Source organism: Diabrotica virgifera, chromosome 8 (assembly GCF_917563875.1).
Source record: "Diabrotica virgifera virgifera chromosome 8, PGI_DIABVI_V3a".
NCBI classification, from domain to species: Eukaryota; Metazoa; Arthropoda; class Insecta; order Coleoptera; family Chrysomelidae; genus Diabrotica; species Diabrotica virgifera.
In genome coordinates, this window is record NC_065450.1 from 40163605 (window position 1) to 40188902 (window position 25298).

At 32.6% G+C, this 25298-nt stretch overlaps 1 protein-coding gene across 1 annotated transcript in view; it reads left to right on the top strand.

Annotated features, from left to right (window-relative positions):
- Positions 1 to 1682: 1682 nt before the first annotated feature.
- The window catches only part of LOC114338935 (cytochrome P450 6j1-like), a 40827-nt gene continuing 17211 nt past the window's right edge, over positions 1683 to 25298 (top strand). The window contains exons 1-3 of the mRNA XM_050659364.1: positions 1683 to 1844; positions 17369 to 18233; positions 22651 to 22863. Coding sequence (XP_050515321.1) covers positions 17369 to 18233; positions 22651 to 22863 — 1078 coding nt within the window. The 5' untranslated portion in view covers positions 1683 to 1844. The remainder of the gene's footprint in view (positions 1845 to 17368; positions 18234 to 22650; positions 22864 to 25298) is intronic.

Genomic DNA, 25298 nt, shown 5'->3' on the forward strand with positions numbered 1-25298 from the left:
CCATAAATGGTAGAACTGTATACAGGTAAGTTCCTTTATAAAAATGTGTATACTTATGTATAAACTATAATATGTTTCTTGAATGTACCGTCTTCTATATACAATCCTACAGTTCAACGGTATATCAAACATGGCGCGTGCTTTATTTGTCATAAACAAATATTAGTTAGTCTAAAAGAAACACCTTAACGATTAAGAACTTTTATCGCCGAAAACTGAATAATAGGTATAAAATAACTTAAGATGTAATAAACTAATAATACATTCCTGTAATAAAATTTCATAATGATTAGGTTTGCTGTCTCTTTTTGATTATATAAATAATTAAAATTACAATATGTCTGCTTCATTGTTTTACATTGGTTGAATTTTTCTTCTTATTTTAGCTAAACAATGTCTATTGTGTGATAATATTCAGATAAATAATTAATATTTCATATACAAAAAGAAAACAATTAACATAGAAAAAATTAACATAGATGGTAGGATAAATAAAGCCATGTTTGAACTAAATATGATTGATTTATTATTTGTTGAAATGCCAAGAAATATTTTTGGATTGTAGACTGGTTTACTTATACCTATCGTTCTTATACCAATAAGCCCGTTTTATGTGGACCCGTATATTTTTTTTTTTGTATTTACTTTTGTCAAAATAAGTATGTACTTATATCCTTATAAAAAGTTTTTTATTAAAATAAGTTTACTTTTTCCACATCGGTTTCTCCAACAACGGTATTGTTTTCGGTAATTGCTGATATACAAAGTGCTATTAACAAAAAGAAGGAAAAATTAAGGAAGTTGGATTTGCTTCTCCATTCTTTTATAATTGTATAGAAACCAGTGGTTTAAGAGTGGAGAAATTATTTGTATGTATTAATATCCATCGTTTTATATCCTGTTTTTATTATCTAATAAATAATAATTTTACCTTAACAGAATGATTTATTCGCTGCATGTAATATCACTTTATTTTTAAGAAATGTAACTTAATTTTAAATATACAATTATATCTGCGAAATATATTAACATTAAATACATTAATTAATAATGGTAATATAACAATATTCCTTATTAAGAAATATTATTGCTCAGAAAGAAGAGTTTTGTAATGCCAAGAAAATAAAATATATTCTTATGACAAATATAATTTCTTTCTGACAAATGGGTTTGCAGTTTGCAAGAAAGTGATAGTTCAATCATGTTTAAGATATATTTCTTTGGGTATATTAAAATTTATTTGAATTATTTTAGAAAATTTGATCTTACATACAAAGATATATTTCTTAGGCAATATGCCCAGTCGATTTTTTTTTAATATTAATAAAGTTTCTTTATGTCAAGAAGTTTTTTCTCTCGGTGTAGTGATATGGGCATGTATACAAAAAATGCCAGAGCACAGGTAGCCGAAAAGAATATTGGACTAGGACCAGCCGTAAAGAAGACGGAGAAAACTTACATAGGCAATGCTATGATAGATAGAGACCTCAGAGTAGGTGACTAGGTGAATAGAATCCCGTGGAGGACGAAAAAAGCGAACTCATAATGGGAAAAGCCGAAGAAGAAGAAGAAAAACTATTTTCAGTCTTTTTCTGCAATATCCTTTATTAATCAAATATTACACGGCACTGTAGACGATTCCGTGTCAATAAATATTACAAGTAACTTCTGATTAAATTATTAAACATTATATTTATTTACAAGGCTAGTGGTAAACTGGTTTCCAAAAGATTTATTTAAGATTTTTACCAAATTCTAAACAGTTTTGTTCTAAAATAGCAAGAAAAGTGAAGTTTTAAATTTGTAGAAGGCTAGTTCAGTACATTAAACAGTGGAGGATCAAGGTAAACGATATTTTTGTACATTATAAGTAAATAAATAGACGAGGCAACGAAGCATTAAACCTAGGAATTTCCTGCAGTAAGATGAATCGTCATGCAACTTTTTGCATTCGATTCGTGAGAGTGTCAGGCGATTTTGTGAACTAAATTAATCTTCGGCAAAAAACTTTCTGCATGAGAAAAAGCATCTTTAAAGTGCATCTCGAAGAGATGAAAAATAGAAAATTTAGGACTCAGGAAATATTGACGGAAGTGAGTTTAATTTTTGTACTTGGGGGTTTTGGAGGACACGAATTTCATGACGGCGATGGTCTCCGAGGCACCTGGTGCCCAGGGTTGAATTCGTCGCCTGGGACGAACGAATAACGAGTGGGACGATCGAATAATTCACGAAATGAAGATTGGATCGAAAAATTGAAAAATACGTGTTGAATATTTTTCAAAAATCTGTCGAATGACACTAAACACGACCACCCCACTCCATCTCCTGGAGGTTGGGTAAGGGTAACTTTAAAATGTTAAATAGAAACCCCATTTGTTATTGCAGATTTACATTGCTTACCTAAATGTAAGCAACTCTTATTCAAGATATATTTTAGAATTGTGGATAGATGGCGCTATAATCGGAAAAAACCATTTTTCGTGATACGTAAATTATAGAATCGGTCTAATATCTCAAGAAATACACTTCCAAATAAAAAACCAAAAAATATATATTTTATATTTTTTCCAAAAAATATATATTTTACATTTTTTAAGAACCTATCGAATAACATAAAACACGACCCTCCACTCCACCCCTTGGAGGTGAGGTGGTGTAACTTTAAAATCTTAAATAGGAGCCCACATTTTTTAGTGCAGATTTGGATTGCTTACGTAAAAATAAGTAACTTTTATTCGAGACATTTTTTCGAATTATGGATAGATGTCGCTATAATCGGAAAAACGCTATTTATTAGCGCCATCTATTAAGAATTCTAAAAAATGTTTCGAGTAAATATTATTTATTTTTTCATGAGGAATCCAAATCTGCAATAAAACATGGGGATGCCCATTTAAGATTTTAAAGTTAACCCCACTCCACCTCCAGGGGGTGAAGTGGAGAGTCGTGTTTGATGTTATTCGAATGGTTCTTGAAAAATATTAAATACGTATTTTTTGGTCTTTTATTTGGAAGTGTATTTCTCGAGATAGACCGTTTCTATAATTTACCTATGGTATCACGATAAATCGTTTTTCCGATTATAGCGCCATCTATCCACAATTCGAAAACATTTCTCGAATAAAAGTTGCTTATTTTTACGTAAGCAATCCAAATCTGTAATAACAAACGGGCGTTTCCATTTAAGATTTTAAAATTAGTTCCAGGGGATGGAGTGGGGGGTCGTCTTTATTGTCATTCGATAGACTTTGAAAAATAGTAAACGCGTATTTTTTAGTTTTTCGATCCAATCTTCATTTCGCGAATTATTCGATCGTCCCGCGAATTACTCGATCGTCCCTGGCGACGAGCTCCACCTTGGGCACCAGGTATCTCTGAGACCGTCGCCGTCATGAAATTTGTGTTCACTGCCCTCCAAAACCCACAAATATAAAAATTGAACTCATTTCCGTCGATATTTCCTGAGTTCTAAATTTTTCATTTTCCATCTCTTCGAGAAGCACTTTGAAAATGCATTTTCTCATGCAGAAAATTTTTTGCCGGAGATAAATTTAGTTCACAAAATTGCCTGACACTCTCTCGAATTGAATGAAAAAAGTTGCATGACGATTTATCTTACTGCACAAAATTTCTAGGTTTTGGGCTTTTTAGTGCTTCGTTGCTTCGTCTAGAAACTAACTTAAACGAGACTATTCTAAAAAATATTAAAACTATATAGGCCTGGATCCTGCGTACCGAAAAAGTTTATTAATAACAAGCTGCATATTTGCTAACAGCTTAAAGGTGTCTAGCCGGACAAACTTTGATGTATGGGAACACTAGAACAGGGGAAGTTTAATTGTGAAATGTGATTTTAATTGTGGAACGTGTCATTCTGACAAGTTTATAATTGTGAAAACTAGCAGGTTGTTTTTAAGTTTTTCTTAATACTAAACTTTGTATTTATAATATATCGTCGGTATACTACGAAAACCAGATAAATGTCAAAATACCGAAATCGAGAAAAAACGTTTTTAAAGTTTAGTGCTTTATTTTGAATTAAGCGTACTAGTTGTGTTTGATATTCGATATGCTAGTGAAAGATGCATATATCGGAAATAATATTCTATCATTAGTTTGAAATAGTAAAGAGACCTAGCTGATTAAACCTAAATTTAAGATCGAGGTGCGATCACTTACCTGGTTTTACCTGTAAATCAAAATAAATCACACTTTATTAAAGACACTTATCACCTTTTTACTGAATATGGTAGATATACAGCAGTAGAAATATATTGTTGTCCGGCAAATATATATGTGCGCTTAGTTGGTTTTACATGCAACAGAACTTTGATTTTATGGAAGTAAGTAGCGATATATTGTTTTATTTGAAAATGAAAAGTTGGTTAGGTGTAACTTAATTATACACAAATTATCTGCTGAATGGTAAGTCGTATCATTTATTAGGTTTCACCTGTATGTAGGGCGTAAAAAGCTGAGAATTTTGGTATACCTTACTCAATATTTTAAAATTTGTCATTTATTTGGTTTTCGCAGTATACCGACGATATGAAAAAAGGTTTGTCCGAAAAATATGTCACACTTGTGGCATATGTGGCATTTTATTAAGTCCGACACGTAGAACATGTCAAATGACAGGAATTATGTTGGTGACAGTCTGATTTTTGTATGAGAGTTTAATGAAAGGGTAACAAATCAATTGGAAGTTTTTTCCGACAAAATACATGGGATAGTCCAGGGCAGATCTGTTTTGAGATGGACGTTGAGAGGTGACTCTAATTTTTTTGCAGAAATTAACCCATATGATAATATTTGAGTTATCCTCCCACTCGAAAAGGTCCGTAACATTGTTTAAGTAATCAAAAAGTAAAAAAATTAAGGAAAAATTCGATTTTTTTCTTCATTTTTTCATTATAACTTTAAAAATATTCACTTTTGAGAAAAGTTGTACTAAAATAAAAGTTGCATAATTAAATTTCCTAGAACATAAGATTGGTTAAATTTTTTTAAAATTGTTACCCTTGTTGCAAAATAGCAATATTTGCGAAAAAAAAAAACATATAAAACAAGTATTCGCATTATACGTTTTTCAGCCATTTCTGCTAAACTTAGGACCTTCATATTTCACCCAAAAAAACTTTATGATATGATAAAACAATAATGTAAATTTAGTTAGGATCGGTGCAATGGATTTTGCAAAATCAATTTTGCAATCCAGCTTTCGCAAAAAAATTAATTTTTTCAAAATATTTCAGGACTAAAAATAAAGCAGTAAGCAAGTTAATTTTTTTTACAAATAGAAGGATAATTTACCTTTCATTTGCAATTCACAAAATTAAAATCGGTTAACTACTACGGCGTCAGGAATGTTTTTAAATACACAGTAATTTTTGGTGCTACGCGCAGGACAGCGGTGTTCGATTCACACAAGTTGATTTCAACCAAAATTTCTTCCAATATTTATCTAATATATTATTTTCTTACTCTATATTTTGTTGTATGTTTATATTTTAATTCCACAAAAATCAAACTAATTTGATCATTGTTTGTGAAAAATTGTTTAAACAATTGCATATGGTTAAAAATAATACACTTATATTTTCTAAGTTAGAACATATGAACAAATAAAGTTTTTGCTAAAAAAAGTGTTATTTCAAAGGACAGAGTATGTGTTTTTATTTTGCAATAAACAATTTTAGTCATTTATTTCGAAATGTACTAAAAATTAAAATTTATCAATCATTATCAAAGGTCATTGGAATGCCCAATCAGAGCGAACGTATTCGTTGTCCTGCGCGTAGCATCAAAAATTAATGTTTAATTAAAAAAATTTCTGACGCCGTGATAGTTAACCGATTTTAATTTTGCAAATTGCACATGAAAGATACGGTATCCTTTTATATGCAAAAAAACTCAACTTGCTGTCTGCTTTATTTTCAGTGCTGCAACATTTTGAAAAATGAATTTTTTTTGGGAAAGCTGGATTGCAAAATTTGTTTAAAACCGATCTTAATGGAATTTACAGTATTATTTTATTATGTCATAAAAGTTTTTCTGGGTGAAATATGAAGGTCCTAAGTGTAGCATAAATGGTCGAAAAACGTAAAATGCAAATATGAAATTATTGCTATTTTGCAACCAGACTGACAATTTTTAAAACTTTCAGTTAATCCTATATTGTAGCAAATTTAATTATGCAATTTTTATATCGGTACAACTTCTCTCAAAAATGAATAATTTTAAAGCTATAATCAAAAAAACAAGAAAAAACTCGAATTTTTCCTTAATTTTTTGACATTTTGATTATTTAAACAATGTTCCGGACCTTTTTGAATGGGAGGATAACTCAAATATTATTATATGAATTATTTTCAAGCAATTTCTGCAAAAAAATATGAGTCACCTCTCAACATCCAAATGTACTAATGCTTTTACAGATGCGCCCTGTCTAGGATGTTTTCGTAGTCTGACGTTCGATACTTGATAACCTGTTCCACTATTAAAACTTCCTCTGTTCCAGTGTTCCCATATATCAAAGTTTGTCCGACTAGACACCGTTAAGCTATTAACAAATTTTCAGCTTGCTTTTAATAAACTTTTTTTGGTACGCGGGATCCAGGCCTAATAGATTCCGAACATTAAAAGTAAAAAGCATGCTACATTCTGCTGATGGGTTTGCTACATATTTTTCCTCATTTAGTAGGATGAGAACTGCTTCTTTGATTTTTTTTTCAATCCCCATTGATGCATATTTTCATTGTACTCTATGCTTATTATCCCAGGCATGTTTGCACATCTGTGACTTGCTGATGTCTCTGTTGTTAATGTATGTTTCATGCTTATTTATCCTGATACCTAATGGTCTTTTCCCATACAGAAATTGTTACAATGGTAGGGAATTTAACAGCTATCTAGCCGTCCAGCATTGAGTTGCTAGTCATCGTGATATTTCATTTGATTATATGAAATTAACTGTATCCCGAATAAAGTACTTGCCTCCTAGTGGCGGGATACGGGCAACAATACATTGGCTTATAGGGCAGTCCTTACAGCAGGGATCCTGGCCTATACAGAAAAATGCAGGCGGGTGTGGGGTAATACTGCACTTTGGTTGCATTGATGGTGTATTGGCTAAACGTGTAGGGCAGGGTATGGTGCTGATAGAGAAGACACTCAGGCATCAAATATCCAAACAAAATCTTTTCAGGCCATAAAAATGAAACGACCTTCTCCAACGATATAAAAACTTATACTGAAATGATGGCATCTCCTGGGGTAAAATATACCGGAAGTAAAATGAGCCTCCGTTCGGATCTCCGGGTGAGGTCTATCTCAGGGGGAACACCATTGCAGGTTAGAAAAATCAGGATAGGTTCGTGGAATCTTAGTAGTCTTACAGGTAATAGTCTGAAGTTAGTGGATGCGCTCAAACGAAGGAGAGTTCAAATTGCTTGCATTGAAGAAACTAGGTGGAAAGGTCAAAGGGCGAAAGAACTAGGTGAATGTTACAAATTGTGGTATGCAGGGAGTAGTAACACTAGAAATGGAGTTGGTATAATTGCTGATAGTGAAATGGAAGATAACGTAGTGGAAGTTGTAAGAACGAGTGATAGAATGATGTCAGTGAAATTTGTAATTGATAAAGAGGTATTGAATGTTGTGTGTATGCTCCTCAAACAGGTCTGGGTGAGAATGAAAGAAGAGCTTTCTACGACCAATTAGGAGACGTCCTGAGTGATATTTCGTCAGAGGAGAAAGTTAGAGAGAAAGTTAGAGAAAGTCAGCATAGGAGGTGATTTCAATGCACATGTGGGCCAAGCCAAGGCAGGATACGAAGCAGTATTAGGCTTTGGAGCTAGAAATGAAGCTGGAGATGAAATGCTTGAATTAGCAACAGCACTGGATATGGCGATTGTTAACACATTTTTTTAAAATAGAGAAACTCAACTTATTACCTACACAAGTGGACAACATCAATCCTAAATAGACTACTTCATGATAAGGAAAGAAAACATTCGTGAATGCAAGGACTGCAAGGTAATAGTCAGTGAGACAGTAAGCCAACAACATAAGCTGCTTGTTCTGGACATCAAAGTAAAAAGCGAAACTAAACAAAAATATCGGAGACGACCACAAAAAATCAAGTGGTGGCTGCTAAAAGATGAGAAAAAAGATCTATTCAGGAGAAGAAGAGTAGAAAAAATATGTTGTAACATGAAAGGAAGCCCTAATACAATTTGGAGAAAAATGGCCAGTAGTATTAGAGATACTGCTATTGAAATACTTGGCAAAACGCCAGGAAAAAAGTTTGAGGATAAAGAGACTTGGTGGTGGTCAAACGAAGTACAAGGAAAAATAAAAGCGAAGAGAAAATTATATAAAAAGTGGCAAGAAACCAGATCCGACACAGATCTTAAAAATTATATGGTGGCGAAAAAGGAAGCGAAAGTAGCAATAGCAAAATCCAAAGCACAAGCGTATTTAAACCTATACGATCTAATTGATAACAGGGAAGGCGAAACGAAGATATATAAAATAGCCAAACAGAGAGCAAAGAAATCAAAAAATTTTAATCAGATTAGATGTATCCGAGATAAAAATAATAAAATACTAGTTCACGAAAGGGATGTCAAAAAGAGATGGAGAAAGTACTTTGACAGCTTATTAAATGAAGAATTTGACAGACAGACTATAGAGTCAACGGAGACAGTAGCAGCAATGGTCACCAAAATAACAAACGAGGAAGTGGCTCAAGCGCTTCAAAAAATAAAGAAAGGAAAAGCGGTAGGACCAGATGATATTCCTGGGGAAGTATGGAGAGCATTGGGAGAGAAGGAACAAGGTGGCTAGCAGGTCTATTTAATAGAATTATGGAAGTTGGACAAATGCCAGACGAATGAAGAAGCAGTATACTGGTTTCTGTTTACAAAAACAAGGGAGATATACGGGAGATATACAACAATGTACAAACTACAAGGCCATAAAACTGCTTAGCCACAGCCTAAAAATATGGGAAAGAGATATACAACAATGTACAAACCACAGGGCTCTAAAACTGCTTAGCCACACCATAAAAATATGGGAAAGAGCAATTGATAGACGGATACGTGAAGAGACCGAAATATCCGAGAATCAATTTGGCTTTATGCAGAGCACATCAAAAACATGCACTTTTCATTATAAGGCAGTTGATGGAAAAATACAGGAGTAAAGAAACAAACGCTCATATGGTATTTATTGATCTTGAGAAAGCATAATATGATAGAGTTCCGCGAGAGATTCTGTGGTGGTTACTCAATAAAAACGAAGTCCCTGGTGAATATGTAAAGATTGTGAGGGATGTGTATGAGGGAGTAACGACTAGTGTTAGGACAGGTGTGGGGGAGACTGATAAATTTCACCAAGGTTCTGTGCTTAGTCCGTATTTATTCTCATTAATTTTGGACCAGATAACAGCGAAACTACAGGGTAACATTCCACGGTGCTTAATGTATGCTGATAATGTCATGTTAGTAGGAAACAGTGAAAGAGACTTAAAACAAAAACTGGAATAGAGGAGGCAAGCTCTGGAGGAAAAAGGTTTAAAATTTAGTAGGACAAAAACAGAGTATTTGGAATGTTCATTTAAAGATGGAGTTATTACAAATAAAATGGTATCTTTGGAGGGTGAACTGATTGTAGAAAGCAATAGTTTTAAGTACCTGTGATCGGTATTACAGAGTAATGGAGAAATAGATGGAGATGCATGCAGTAGAATTAGGGCTGGATGGATGAAGTGAAAAGAAGCGAGTGGTGTGTTGTGTGACAGAAAAATTTCAATGAAGCTGAAGGGAAAATTCTATAAAACAGCCATAAGACCGGCTATGATCTACGGAACTGAATGTTGGGCAGTGAAGAAGAAAGAGGAACAACGAATGCATGTGGCGGAAATGAGAATGCTTAGATGGATGAGAGGAGTGACAAAGAAGGATAAAATTAGAAATGAGTATATTAGGGGAAGTCTAGGTGTGGCACCAATTGATGCCAAAATGAGAGAACATAGGTTAAGATGGTTTGGTCATGTTCAACGACGAGACGTTAATCACCCAATACGAAGAATATCTGAAGTGCAGATTCCTGGAAGGAGTAGGAGAGGAAGACCAAAGTAGACCTGAGGGGAGACGATAAGGCAGGACATGTTGGTAAAGGGGATTGACATTGATATGACCCAAGATAGAATTGTGTGTAGAAATTTAATTAGGAAAGCCGACCCCGCATAGGGATAAGGCAAAGAGAATGATGATGATATGAAATTAACTATACCTAAAAAATCTCGCCGGTAATAATGACACTGCATGACTAATAATTTTTGATAATAATCCTAATAGGCCTGGATCCCGCGTACCAAAAAAGTTGATTAATAGCAAGCTGAAAATTTGTTGATAGCTTAACGGTGTCTAGTCGGACAAACTTTAATTTACCGGAACACTGGAACAGGGAAAGTTTTAATTGAGAAACAGTTTAAAAATCTGGAACGTCAGATTACGAAAACGTCCCATGTGTTTTGTCGGACAGAACATCCAATTGATTTGTTACCCTTTCCTTAAACTCTCATACAAAAATCAGACTGCTGTTACTAACCAACATGATTCCCGTCATTATGACATGTTCTTCGTGTTACACTTTTTAAATGGCCAGTTGGTTATAAATACCAGTCTGACTTTTGCATGAGAGTTTAATGAAATGGTAACAAATCAATTGGAAGTTCTGTCCGACAAAATACATGGGACGATTTCGTAGTCTGACGTTCCAAATTTTTAACCTGTTCCAGAAGAAAACTTCCCTGTTCCAGTCTTCCCATGCATCAAAGTTTAGACCTAATGTACTTACTTACATTATTTTAATCTGACAACTCCGAGTATTTTAAATAGTATGATAAAATTGATTCAAATAATGGCATAACCCAGACATCCAAAGTGAAAGTTATTCTTCAACACCAAATTGTTCTATATGGTCTACATATTGTTCAGAAAAAAGTCACACCATTTTGAGCGTCGGGTTTGGTGGTGGGGAGGGGGGAGAAATCCGTAAATTCGTAGTTTTTTACGTTTGTCGTCAATATTTCTAATACTATGCGGTTTAGTATGAACCACTTTCTATACAAAAATGTTCTACATTAAATTTGAAATAAAAAAGGTCCTATGCATAATCCTTCTAAAATGAACGGTTCCAAAGTTACGGATGTAGTATAGTGTAATTGGTCCAAAAAAACGCCTAACCCAGACATCCAAAGTAAAAGTTTTCCTTCAACACCAAATTGTTCTATATGGTCCACATATTGTTCAGTAAAAAGTTACATCATTTTGAGCGTCCGGTTTGGGGGGGAGATGGGAGAGAGGGGGGATGGGAGAGAAGTCGGTAAATTAGTAGTTTTTTTTAAGTTTTTCGTCAATAGTTCTGAAACTGTGCTTTAGCGTAAACAATGTTTTATATAAAAATGTTCTACAAAAAATTTAAAACAAAAAAGCTCCTATACATAATCGTTATAAAATCAACGGTTCCAGAGTTACGGAGGGTGAAAATTGGAGGTTTTCGATGCTTTTTATATTATTTGGAAAATTGATGATGATTTTGGGTGGCCAGGTTGACGTTTCGTCAAGGGCTTATCACTAACATACCATTTGCCACTGAAATAGCAAATTTTATTTACAAAAAAATTTCTTTCATCAGTAATAATATTATAGATTGCCCAAAAATATAGAAAGTATCGAAAACCTCCATTTTCACCCTCCGTAACTCTGGAACCGTTGATTGTATAACAATTATGGTTAGACCTTTTTTGTTTTAAATTTTATGTAGAAAATTTAAGTATAGAATATAATTTACGCTAAAGCACAGTTTTAGAAATATTGACGAAAAACCTAAAACAACTACTAATTTACCGATTTCTTCCCCATCTCCCCCCCCCCCATACCGGACGCTCAAATTGGTCTAACTTTTTACTGAACAATATGTGGACTATATAGAACAATTTTGTGTTGGAGGAAAACCTTTACTTTGGACGTCTGTGTTAGGCCTTTTTTGGACCAATTATAATATACTATCTCCGTAACTTTGGAAATGTTCATTTTAGAAGGATTATGCATAGGACCTTTTTTATTTCAAATTTTATGTAAAATATTTTGTACAGAAGTTTGTTCATGCTAAACTGCATAGTTTTAGAAATATTGACGAAAAACTTAAAAAAATAAGAATTTACCGATTTCTCCCCCCTCCCCCCCCCCCAAACCCGACACACAAAATGGTGTGACTTTTTTCTGAACATAATGTGGACCATATAGAACAATTTGGTGTTGGAGGATAACTTTCACTTTGGATGTCTGGGTTTGGGTCTAGTTATACCATGCTAAAAGGATATATTTTTTTTCGGCCCCCCCTAAACGAACTTCCCTATGTTAAGAGGCAATATATGGTAGAGGTACATCTGCATTGTACCGGCTTTCTCCCCATATGATAATCTGACGCGCTCGAGTAACGGCAAAAATAATGTAAAAGTATAATCTCTGTTGTTTTATTAATACAATGTTCGTATGAAATAGAGGTTTTTTATGTTCCCGTTATTCCATATTTTGATGAACTTGGACATAACTTCTCTGTTCATCTTAAACTTCATCTTTTCTGTACACAGTTCCCTTCGTTTGTGATGACAATACTATTCAGATATATAAACTTATCGGCAAGTAACTTTTCAACACCGTCAACTATCGGCAACAAGCCCACCAATATTGTGAGAGTATGTATTTATTTTTTTTAGCTCTGTCCATCTTCATTAACTTTGTCTTCGTTATCTTCTACGTCTTTTGCACTTTGTGGATCTGACAGATCCTTTGCACTGTCGACAGTCGGATCTACAAAGTGCATCTTGACTCATTAATAAAAAGGATATTAGCCCAGTCATTAATAGGCATCCCAATCGACATGTCCTGGTGCAAAACTTAAACGTGCCATACGCCGATGTGCCCTCGTTAACAGTGGAGAAGTAGCAGGCATTCTGGCTCTGATTTCAAATTGCCTTAATTTATTTCTAACCGAATTGGCACTTATTTGAACATTACAGGCTGAGAAAAGATCATTTCGCAGATGTATATTACTATTAGCTGTAATATTAGACGGAGAGCTAGAGCCGAAAAATCATCGTCATAAGTAATATGGAGTTTTTCCTGTGAAATGTGTCCATTCTATATTGACAATTATGACCCCTTTCAGGCTGACACCTCAGTGGATACAGAAAGTAGCAATAAGGGATTAAAGGGGAAAGTTAGTGCAGTTATTTTTCACCTCCTATTTTGTTAAACCTGCATCGATTTACATTATAGTTGGTGACTAGTTAGAGCATACCTCAAGAAACAAAACTGATTTGGTGCTAACTTGCACTTTTACCCTGGGGGTCGATACCCCCCTTTTCAGGGGTGAAAACTATTTTATTAAAAATAACCCCACAAGTCGATAGAGGGCAAATGTTAAGCAAAATTTGTTATATTAATAATAATAATTATAATAATAATAATGACTTTATTGCTTTTTTTCAAAAAAAAATAAAAATACAAACTAGACAAACAGTAATAATTATAATAAAGCAAATGGCGACGTTCGCTCTTAGATGATGTTCCTAGAAACACCAGCTAAGAAGCGCTCTTCCACGTAACCGCAAATTAGCGGTAACCTAGCTTAAAAACCGCGTAACCGCTATTAAGTTACTAAAATAAATCAATACTTTTTGAGTTATTAAAGATCAAAAGGATTTGAATTTTTCGTGAAACAAATGCATGGTGTAAAGTGGGTTTCCATAAATAATTCAAAAACCGTAAGTTTTAACAAAATAGTTATGATTACCAAAATGGCAGATAATAAAAGATCGAATAGATTCTTTACGTGAAAGACCTTTTTGAATTAATTAAAAGTGAGTTATAGTTGATTGAATATATATTTTTTTCGGCTAGTACTCAAATCTAAGTAAGAGTATTCAAGCTTAAATAACGGGAAAAAAGATGCAATTTATAAAATATACCTACTTACTAAACAATTGTCAAAGTTCTCAAGAATACCTATCAAGTGAGCTCCAGATGAAATTGATAACGTCAAAGCTAAGCAAGTGATGATGAAAATAAGAGAACCCTTTCGAATTTTGTAGGAAAAAGTGAAAATTAAAACATACGCTATTTACATATATTTATATTTATTTTGAAATTAGTTAACAGAATAATTTTCAAAGGAATTTCGGGAATGAAGTTAGAATTATAATTTAATAATTACATTTTAATTTTAATTTTTAATAATATTTAATTTTTCTTTTGCATTTTTCAATGTTTTTCACTAATTAATTTCACAGCAGTATCTGTGTCAATATTTGTACAATTTATTTTAAGCGCGCAAAGTGTATTATGTTGCCATGTTGAAAACAGTTATATTTCTTGGTTTATATTCAATAAAAACGCCGACTCCGAAATTACAGTAGCAGGTACCTATACAATAGCGTCTATTTAAGAGCACATGCGTGAAGTAACGAATGATAAAAAGATCATATTAATTAATTGTATGTTAATAAAATATTATTTTTATATTATTTCGATATTTAGTTGAATTTTTTTTATCAATATAAACTGAATATGTCTAGAGACTGGGGGTGTCCAATAATGGGTACATTTGACATATTCGAACACATTTTTGCTAAATTTTACATAAACGTCTTAAAACATTTATATAAATAATGTAATAAATAAGCTCCAAATTTTTGGAGCCTAAACTCTGAAAAATGTTTGTATCATAATGTTTAATGGTATCAATTACTTCGGGAGCTTATTTGGTACATATTTCTGAGTACTTTGACAAGTGTTTAGTAAATATATTTTCTTAAATGTATCGTTTTCCCGTTATTTAAGCTTGAATACTTAGATTTGAGTACTAGCCGAAAAAATATACATTCAATCACCTATAACTCACTTTTAATTCATTCAGACCACTTTACACCATGCATTTTTTTCTCGCGAAAAATTGAAATTTTTGATCTTTAATCACTCGAAAGTATTGATTTATTTTAATAACATGATATAACAAAATTTACTTAAAATTTGTCCCTATATCGATTTGTGGGGTTATTTTTAATAAAATAGTTTTCACCACCGAGACGGGGTGGTATCCACCCCCAGGGCAAAAGTGCAAGTTTGCACCAAGGCAGTTTTGTTTCTTGAGATATGCTCCAACTAGTCACAAATTTTCATGCAAATCGATGGAGCTTTAACCCAGATGTGCCTGACGTACAATAAATTGTACACCATAAACATGTTTTGACTTGTACATATATGCACATTCTTTGTCTTGGTAACAGCTTTAATACTTTCAGTAAGTTTTACCAACCATAAGGTGTAGTTGTGAATTGCTCACATTGTGATATCTGGCGATAATTTTTTGATAAAGATTATACGTTTTATAATACGGCTGAATTTGGAAAACGATTTACTAAATAATTAAATATTTGTTATATTTATGCAGAAAATATATATATTTTTGTACATACCGGTAGAGAACACGTATATGTTTCTATTTAGATTTGGAAATTGATTAAATTTTTATTCTACAATATGCGTTGGGCTATTTCATTTTGGTGTACAAAATATTGTACGCCAGGAAAATACCATATTATCTATTATTTGGGGCTTTTAACTAGAGGATGCGCTTGGTATGGTTAAGAATCATGAACATTTACTAGCAATTGTAGACAGTATTGCTTTGGAGTCTCCAGTAAATGAATGTGATATCCTAACAGACGAAGACTGATGATAGAGATATAAAGGCAATGGATAATTTACCTGGCTCGCAATTATAACGTCGTTCTCAAATATATGTGCAAAATGATGACGAAGGCATATTGTTACCCGATTCTCAATAAAACATTCCATTCACAAAGCTAGAGGTAAGTGGACAGGTAAAGGGATGAAAGAAAAAATACATATCACTAGGTAAAAGAGAACATGTAGAGAGAAGGTCAATGTATTGATGAAAAAGGAACTTCCAAAATATGATTCTAAGCGTTCCGCTGAATGTTTTTCTCTTTTCTTTGATAAGTAAATTATACTAAAGCTTATACCGTTAGCAAATAATCGATATGCTTCACAGAAGAATAGCCAAGAAGAAGTTCGGGAGTATGAGGTCAAAGCTTCTCTGGGAACTCTACTATTGAGTGGTTATATAAACATTCCTTGAAGGAGAATGTTTTGGCAACGTGAAAGGGATCCTAGAAATCGACTTAAAGCTGTGACAGTTGCCCTTACTTACAACATTGGATCAGATATAATTTAGAAGACGCTAATTTAGATAAGGTCGTCCATCCGCCAATGAAAACGTCTAAATTTGCTATGATCGACCTGACCATTTGGTGATTCCACAGGAAAAGAACTCGATAGTATGACTTGTGTCATAATATTTCATAGGTAAGGTGTTCAAAATGCAACATATGCTTAAATTTCAAATGTTTTGTTGTAAAATATACCTAAACCTAATAGGTTAGAATAATAAACCTACTAGGTTATATGCCTGGTGTACCATATTTTATGCAGCATTTTTGTTACTTATTTTACATAAATATTTTGTTTTAACGACAAATATGTTTTTGTTACCTACCTTGCATAACACGTAAATTTGAAGAAAAATATTAAAAAATATTTAAAGGTAAGTTTTAGGCATATCTGGGTTAACAAAATAGGAGGTGAAAACAGTTAATAACTGCACTAACTTTCCCCTGTCATCCCTTATTGCTACTTCCTGTATCCACTGAGGTTTCAGCCTGAAAGGGCTCATAATAATTATCAATAAACAATAGACACATCTCACATGCCAAACTCCATATTACTTATGAAGATGATTTTTCGGCTCTAGCTCTTAGACTATATTTGATTGTTTACGCAAAGTCTGCAGATGTAATTAACGTTAATGTGTGGGGTTCGTGCACTTGGGAAGTCCTGGAACTGGTCTTCCTATATATCCTTAACTTTCTGTATACCTTCTTAAAGCTCTTGAAACGCTGCAGTATTGGATTCCCCCAACATCAGCAATATGTTATACCTATTACTCATTTTTTGAAAGAACGCACCTCCTCTTTGAAAACTCAAGCAGACATAGTGCACAGACACCTAAAGGAGACAATAGACGAGTATTATAACATTCTGTTAAAAATTAAACATTATTTTCAAACTTTTTTTCTGTTTCACAAATTATACGATACATTTTGTGATTATTGTATAATGTATATAACAACTTTTCGTGTACCTATGCTAGACTAGTATCTAATTATGGTTATTAAGATTGTTAAACGTGTATTTTCATATTTTAGATGCTGCTAACTTCATCATGGGTAATAGATAGTATAATATTCCTAATTTTTTTTGTCGTCCTGATATATAAATATCTTACACGGAATGCAGACTTTTGGAAAAAAAGAAACATCCCATTCGCAAAACCTACTCTATTTTTTGGTAACTTCTATGAAGTATTCACTTTAAAAACAACAATTCATGAGCAGATAAAAAAGCTATATGACAAAATAGACGCACCATACTTTGGAATATTCATCTTCGATGAACCATTGTTAGTTTTAAAAGATCCTAAACTTATTAAAGATGTTCTAATAAAAGACGCTGTTATTTTCGCCAATAGAAGACCTGCAACTCCTACCCATCCTCTCATGGAGCACTCAGTATTTTTCCTGAAGTTTCCGTTCTGGAAAAAAATGAGAACGAAACTTACCCCACTGTTTACTACTGTGATGTTAAAGACCATGCACAATGACTTAAGTGAAGTCTGTAAATCAATGACTGGATTTTTACAGAATCATAAAGATGTAATAGATGGAGGACATATTGGCGAACTTTTCACGACTGAGTTCATTTTTAAATGGTTCTTTGGAGCTAATCTTGATTGTTTTGCAGAAAATCCCCCTCTATTGGGAAAACTGGTGAAACAAACCAATGAGTTTAGTTTCAGAAATTCCATTATTCAAAATCTTTTCTTTATTAAACCAGCGTGGGTCACTAATTTAAAGCTTAATTTCATATCTGATAATACACTTAGATTTTTTGGAGATATCTTTAAAAAAGGAATGGCAGCTAGACAGGAATATGATGGCAAACCACAGAATTATGTTGACTTTGCCAATAGAGCTGTGAGAGACAAACAAAATGGAAAGAAAGATGCCATGGGTAAGTTTTTTTGCTATTTATGTAATAAGACCAAAACGGTATACCTAATTTTACTTAAATACTATAGGCGAGCGGCAGCAACCCCTAAAATGATGTTATATCGACCACGAAAATCAACTTTCAGGTGAATGGCGAATTTTGATCATTCTTTATGTTTTCGTGGTCGCTGAATCCCAATATGAAATTTATTTTTGTATAAAATTGGAGGAAAATGTTCAAAAATAAAATTTTATGCAAAAAAGGGAAAAATCTATTAGATGATTTTTTAAATTTAACTTACTGTATCTTTATTTTCTGTAAATATTTCCTTTTGAAAATTTTCCTGTATTATTTTGGAAGTATTTATATAGCAATGGGATTTGTCCAAGATCTTTAGAAGAATTATAAGAGGAGTGGTGAATTTTTAAACATTTTGTCGTCAGATTTCATTAGTTTCATTTCATGTTTACTTACAAAAGTTGGGTGAAAAACTTTTTAGTTTATAATTTTAACTAAAACAGCATTAAAACATGCCATAAAGAAGTTTTCTGGGAAATTTCAAGTCAAAATATGCAATAGGAAAAAAGTTATGTGACTTTATAGACGAGTGACACTTCCCCAGAAAAATGCTTATTTCTCGAGATACTGACCACGGTGTGGTGAATGACTAATTTTGGTTATAGTTTATGTTTTTGATGGTGTTAAAAACGAAAATGAGGTTTATTTTGAATTTTAAGTGGGGCAATATTGTCAAAATTGCAATCTTAGCCTAAAAATAAAAAAAATGAAATCACGTTTTTCTTAAAATTAAAAGTTGTATCATTTTTTTCTATACAAAGTTTTATTTTTTGTACTCTATGTTTTAATAGAAACTTGATTAAAAAGCTAAATTTCAAATTTTGTCACTCAACTTTTGCGATTAAACTTTGCAATTCAGGAATCATCACCGTTTACTTTAAAAAATTCATAACTTTTGTTATAATACGACTAAAAGATTGAAACAGGTTCCATTACCCAAGAAGCAATTGGACGTAATATTACGACGTCTTAACGTTGGATTAAATGCCCCAACGTTAATACGCGACGACGGTCAGAAAACCGCTATTTGCACCTAAGTGAGGAATAGAAATACGGGTTGCCTCGACGTCCCTCTCTCGACTTCTCAGCTCGAGATATTTTATCGTCAAATTACGTTAGTTTTTAGGACTGTGGTCTTGTAAAGTAATAGTATAAAATTCTCTACCACAGAAGTACGGCCGACACACTTTATTTTCACCAAATAGGTTAATAATCTTGGAGGATATTAAATCATCAGAAACTAAGATGCATGACGGCCTGTTGATACTTATTTAAGTAGGTTCCTACTCTATTCAGAATATAACCTAAGTGACTTGTATAATAGACCTAAGTGACTTGTTTTTATTAATAATCTGCCTCATTGCATAATGCGGTCGAAAACTTACAAACGCAAGGAAGTGTACTGTTAAACTAGGTATAAAAATTGCTAAAAACTGAAAGCGCCTCAGAAATTTACAGGTTAAATCGAACAAAACGGTATAAATAGAAATAACCATCGTAATTAAAAAAACATATTATTATGTCTAGACCCATACAAAATTATCCTTGATTTATATATAAACAAAATTCGTTAATTAAAATCAAATATTCATTAAAATCTAGCAAAAAAATTGCCAAACATTATATTTCAAAAAATGGCTGAACCATGGCGATCTTTCATTAATGGCGGATTTGACTCGCGACCTAAATTGCACAACATTTTAACTGATTTGGAAAAGGACACCCCCTGCCGACCTTTAGTATAACCTATTTTTACCTTGCACACCTCGAATTTACCTATTGGTATACCTAATACGTCCTAAAGTAAGCGCAAACAACCTGGTCTTGACGACAGACTCCCGACGACCGGTCGTCGTCGTGAACACGCCTTAATCTGGTGGAAACTAAACAACCAATTGTCGAAAATTTACTTTACGACGTTGGATAGTCGTCGACGTTTTTTAGTAAATTACAGGTATCTTATAAAAAAAATTTGACGTCAGGTTAACGTATACAACTTTACGTAAGTACTACGTTGTTATTACCTACGTTGTATTGTCGTTCTCACCTTCCCGTAAGTACACGCATCCCCGACGTTGATCAGTCGTTAAATGTCTTCCAGTAAATTACATTGTAGTATAGAGGTTATACCCGACGTCAGCTTAACGTTAAACCTTAACCTAATAATTAACGTTGGTATTCTCAACGTTGGATTGTCGTTGTCGTCTTCCCGAAAAATACGTCTACCATACTCGATAAAACACCAACGTCCTCTGAACGTTGGCATCTATCCTAAAAAATACGTTGTAATTCCCGACGTTGAGTAGTCGTTGATGTATACCACTTAATTGCACTTATACTACAGATAGCTTAAGACCGACGTCAGCTTAACGTCAAACTTTATCCTAATAATTGACGTCGTTATTCCCGATGTCGGTTGGTCATCAGATTATATTACTTATTAGCAGCAACGTTGGTCCATAGGAAAAACAGACGTTGTCCTTGGTTAAGGCTTATTGTGAACCAATTTTGTCCTTAAATTTAACGTCCCATTAGGACAAAATTGGTTGCAGGTCGTAAAATTGCTACTTGGGTATCTTCAAAAAGGTGACAAATATATACTACAAAAATTTCAGAAAAATATAATAAAATGGAACAGAGTTCTAGCGAGTTAAACGCAAAAAACGTGATTTAATTTTTTTTTTATTTTTAGGGTAAAATTGCGATTTTACGATGTTTCCATAAATGACCATAAAAAACATAAAGTATGACCAAAATTAGCCATTCACCAGACCGTGGTTAGTATCTCGAGAAATAAACGTTTTTTTTTTGGAGTGCCACTCGTCTATGAAGTCACATAACTTTTTTCCTATTGCATATTTGGACTTAAAATTTTCCAGAAAACTTCTTTATGACTTAGGTTTTAATGCTTTGTTGGTTAAAATTATAAACTGAAAAGTTTGTCACTCAACTTTTTTAACTAAACATGACACTAACTAAATTTGATAACAAAAAGTTTAAAAATTAACAACTCCTCTTTTAATTTTTTTAAACATTTCGGACAGATTTCGTTTTTATCTAAATAGGTACTGCAAAGATGATAAACTAAGATTTTGACAAGGAAATATTTCCAGCAACCAAACATACAGCGAGTTAAATTTGAAAAATCATCAAAATTGATTTTTCGCATTATTGCTTAAAATTTTACATGTTTCACCAATTCTAGATAAAAATATACTTCATATTCGGATTCAGCGACCTCGAAAACATAAAGATTGACCAAAATGTGCCATTCACCTATCATGGTCGCTTTTTCTTTTTCTAAGCATCAAATTAGGGGTGTGCCGCTCGCCTACTAATTTTACAGTGTTTTTATTATAATTATTGATGCTGGTTTTGGGTAGTTGTACTAATAGAGTTTTAATGTCTTTATAATTCTGTCTACTAAAAATATAATATCTGTTTGGCCTCAGAAGAACAACACATTGCAGAAGCTACTTCGAAGATCACAGGATTCTAACACTCTCTTCTTTATATATTTTAGAAACTGTTTGTTTAATTTGTAAAAATTTGATATCTATTTATCGATCCCGTCCAATGAGTTAGTAAAGAAATCTATAAATACTATATTCTGCAAAAAAACTATACAACCATCTCCCTCTACAACTTAAATCTGCCACATCTTTCCCCAAGTTCCGTAAAATGACAAAAGCCTATTTATCTGAAAGACCATATTCAATAGCAGAGTTTCTTTACCTATAAGTAGAATCTTAATCTACATATATTTGAGTGACATATGCAGCAGCTTAACTTATTCAATTTCTTAAGGTAGATTACGCAATTTGCAATTTTTTTTTAATTTTGCAATAGATTGTTACTGATGTTTATTTCACTTTATTATGTTTTATTTAAATTGACGATTTATATAATTTTAGTCAATTGTATTTGTTATGGTTTTTATTTATGATTATTGTAAGCTTTGTCTATAGAATTGCTAAATTTTTCATGACAATAAAACATATATCTATTCTATTCTATTAAATTTGTTCGTAAACTATTTTTAATCTTAATTAAAAATTCTGACAATTTCGAGTATTTTTAAAAATAGTTTTTTTTTCGGGCCCCCCTTAACGAACTTCCCTGTGTTAAGAGCCAATATTGGTACATCTGCAGGGTACCAGGTTTCTCCCCATATGATAATCTGACGCGCTCAAGTAACTGCAAAAATCCCCGGTTGGGCTCCCCTACCATTATCTATTCACATTTGCAGAATGTTAATCAAAATAGAACATTTATTTATAAACTTTTTTTGGGTATTTAAAGATACGTTTAAACAATATATACTCTTATTTTTATGAGTTTAACATTATTTAACTTACAGATTTGGAAATGTCCACCTCAAGTGCAATATTTTTTTTAATAGCTGGTAAAGATGCTTTGAATACGCTACTTGCTTTTACTCTGTACGAACTTTCTTTAAATGAAAATATACAAAATAGGTTAAGAGAAGAAATTAGAGAAAATGTTCAAAAGTTCAATGGCATTACCTATGACGGACTACAAGAAAACAAATACCTAGAATGGTGTGTAAATGGTAAGTTTTTTTATTTTTTTATGTATGGAAATCCTACGGTTTTTTACCTCATCCCGCATTTTGATCGTAACTTCGCTTATTCTCTTCATTTCCACTTATTTATTGCCCTATCTTTCAATATTGCTTTGGTTTATTCTACTTCTTACATTTCTTGACAAAATTAAATGATTGTTTTGGTCATCGTAATCATTGATTCTCATTATAATATTATGTTCGTACAATATTTCGAGTAAGTTATTTCGACTTTATTGTTGTATGTACATCGTTATAATATCGTTGCTCCTCCCCCTCCATATTTTTTCCTTTATAAAGATATCTGTGGATTGGAGGTAAAAGGGCCAATGTCAATTTTTTGCTGTTTTGAGTAAACCAGTGCATTAAACATCGTTTGATACATAATGCTAAAACGGCCAATGTCAAATTCAACCAGAAAGCCGTAATATTAGTGTAATGGTGGCCAATGTCATAATGAAATAATTCACATCAGTTTCGGTTAAAAGGGCCAAACTTGACATTGGCCCTTTTATTGAGTAGTGATATTGTTATTTAGCGGAATATCCAGTGAACCATTACATACATTGGCCCTTTTATCAACGACTGACATTATTATTAAGTGGAATATTCATAGTGGGCCAATGTATACATTGGCGCTTCTAGCTTCGATTGACACATATCTACAACTGTGACATCAGCAGTATCGGTGCTGTCAGTAAGTTTTGGAATTTCTAAAATAGATATTCATTTAAGGAGAAGAAAAATTGGGTATTAGGTAGGTTACAGTAATGGCAAGTCATACAGAATCAGCATCAGTCAGAAATAATTCACTCACAGAAAATACAGATTCTAGCGATCCAGAACCGTTTGAAGATAGTGATGATGAATATGTAACCACAGATGACGAATATGTAGTCGAGTAGTTTGAAGTTATTGACAATACAACTGTAGTAGATAGTAACAGAGGAAGAAGAAAACAAGACAAAGAAGAAATTACAAGCAAATGAAAGCGCAGTCCTCCCAATTGGACACGGAAAATGGGAAAATCACTAAAATCAGAAGGTAAAGAGTATAAATAGGTTTCGGGAAAAACAATACCAGCTAAGCAATTAAAGGCACACTGCACATGTTGGAACAAGTGATTTGAAAAATTTACTCAAGAGACGCGAAAAAACTGAGTTTTACCAGATATCAAGCTCTGGAAAAAACCAGTTGATAGCAAATTCTATAGAAGAACAGGAAAAGTTCCAACGGTTGAGACATAATGAAGGAAACTAAAGCAGACTAACACATATAATTGCAAAGAATAATATACTGGAATACTTTCCAGATGAAGCTCCGGAGGAAGAATGTGATTTTTCACGATAAGGAAAGTTTCCCATTAATTTAATAATAATAATTTTACTTTCATGTATCTTTTACTACCATTTTTTGTATCTTCCTATTAATATTTTTTATTTCTGTCATTTTTGTATACAATTGTTGCTACATAATAAACTATTAGTATAAAGCCACTATGTTTATTATCGTTCTAGTTATAATGGCCAATGTCTCAAAAGAATGTTGTTCTGAAGCTATTTCTTTGTGGCATTTTTATTATCAACTATTTTCGATGGGAAATACCTAAGGCACAATTTTACCAAAAAAAATGATTTTATTAAGGTTTCGAAGCCCAAATCGGGTTTCGTTGTCAAAATACAAAATTCTACTAAAATAAACATAAATGTTGTTGCTAAGTAAAACAAGAATGTGTGTGCACTTTGTACGCACGTAAGAAGTTATACTTCTACTACATTTTATCTGATTTTTAAGACAATACCAAAATTTAAAAAAATAAAAGAATAAAACGCACACAAACACATTGAAAAATGCCACAAAAAAAATGATTTCTGAACGATAATAATACTATCATACTAATAATGATACTTTCATGTATCTTTTACTACCATTTTTTGTATCTTCTTATTAATATTTTTTATTTCTGTCATTTTTGTATACAATTGTTGCTACATAATAAACTATTAGTATAAAGCCAATATGTTTATTATCGTTCTAGTTATAATGGCCAATGTCTCAAAAGAATGTTGTTCTGAAGCTATTTCTTTGTGGCATTTTTATTATCAACTATTTTCGATGGGAAATACCTAAGGCACAATTTTACCAAAAAAAAAAATGATTTTATTAAGGTTTCGAAGCACAAATCGGGTTTCGTTGTCAAAATACAAAATTCTACTAAAATAAACATAAATGTTGTTGCTAAGTAAAACAAGAATGTGTGTGCACTTTGTACGCACGTAAGAAGTTATACTTCTACTACATTTTATCTGATTTTTAAGACAATACCAAAAATTTAAAAAAATAAAAGAATAAAACGCACACAAACACATTGAAAAATGCCACAAAGAAAAAATGATTTCTGAACGATAATAATTGTTGGCAAA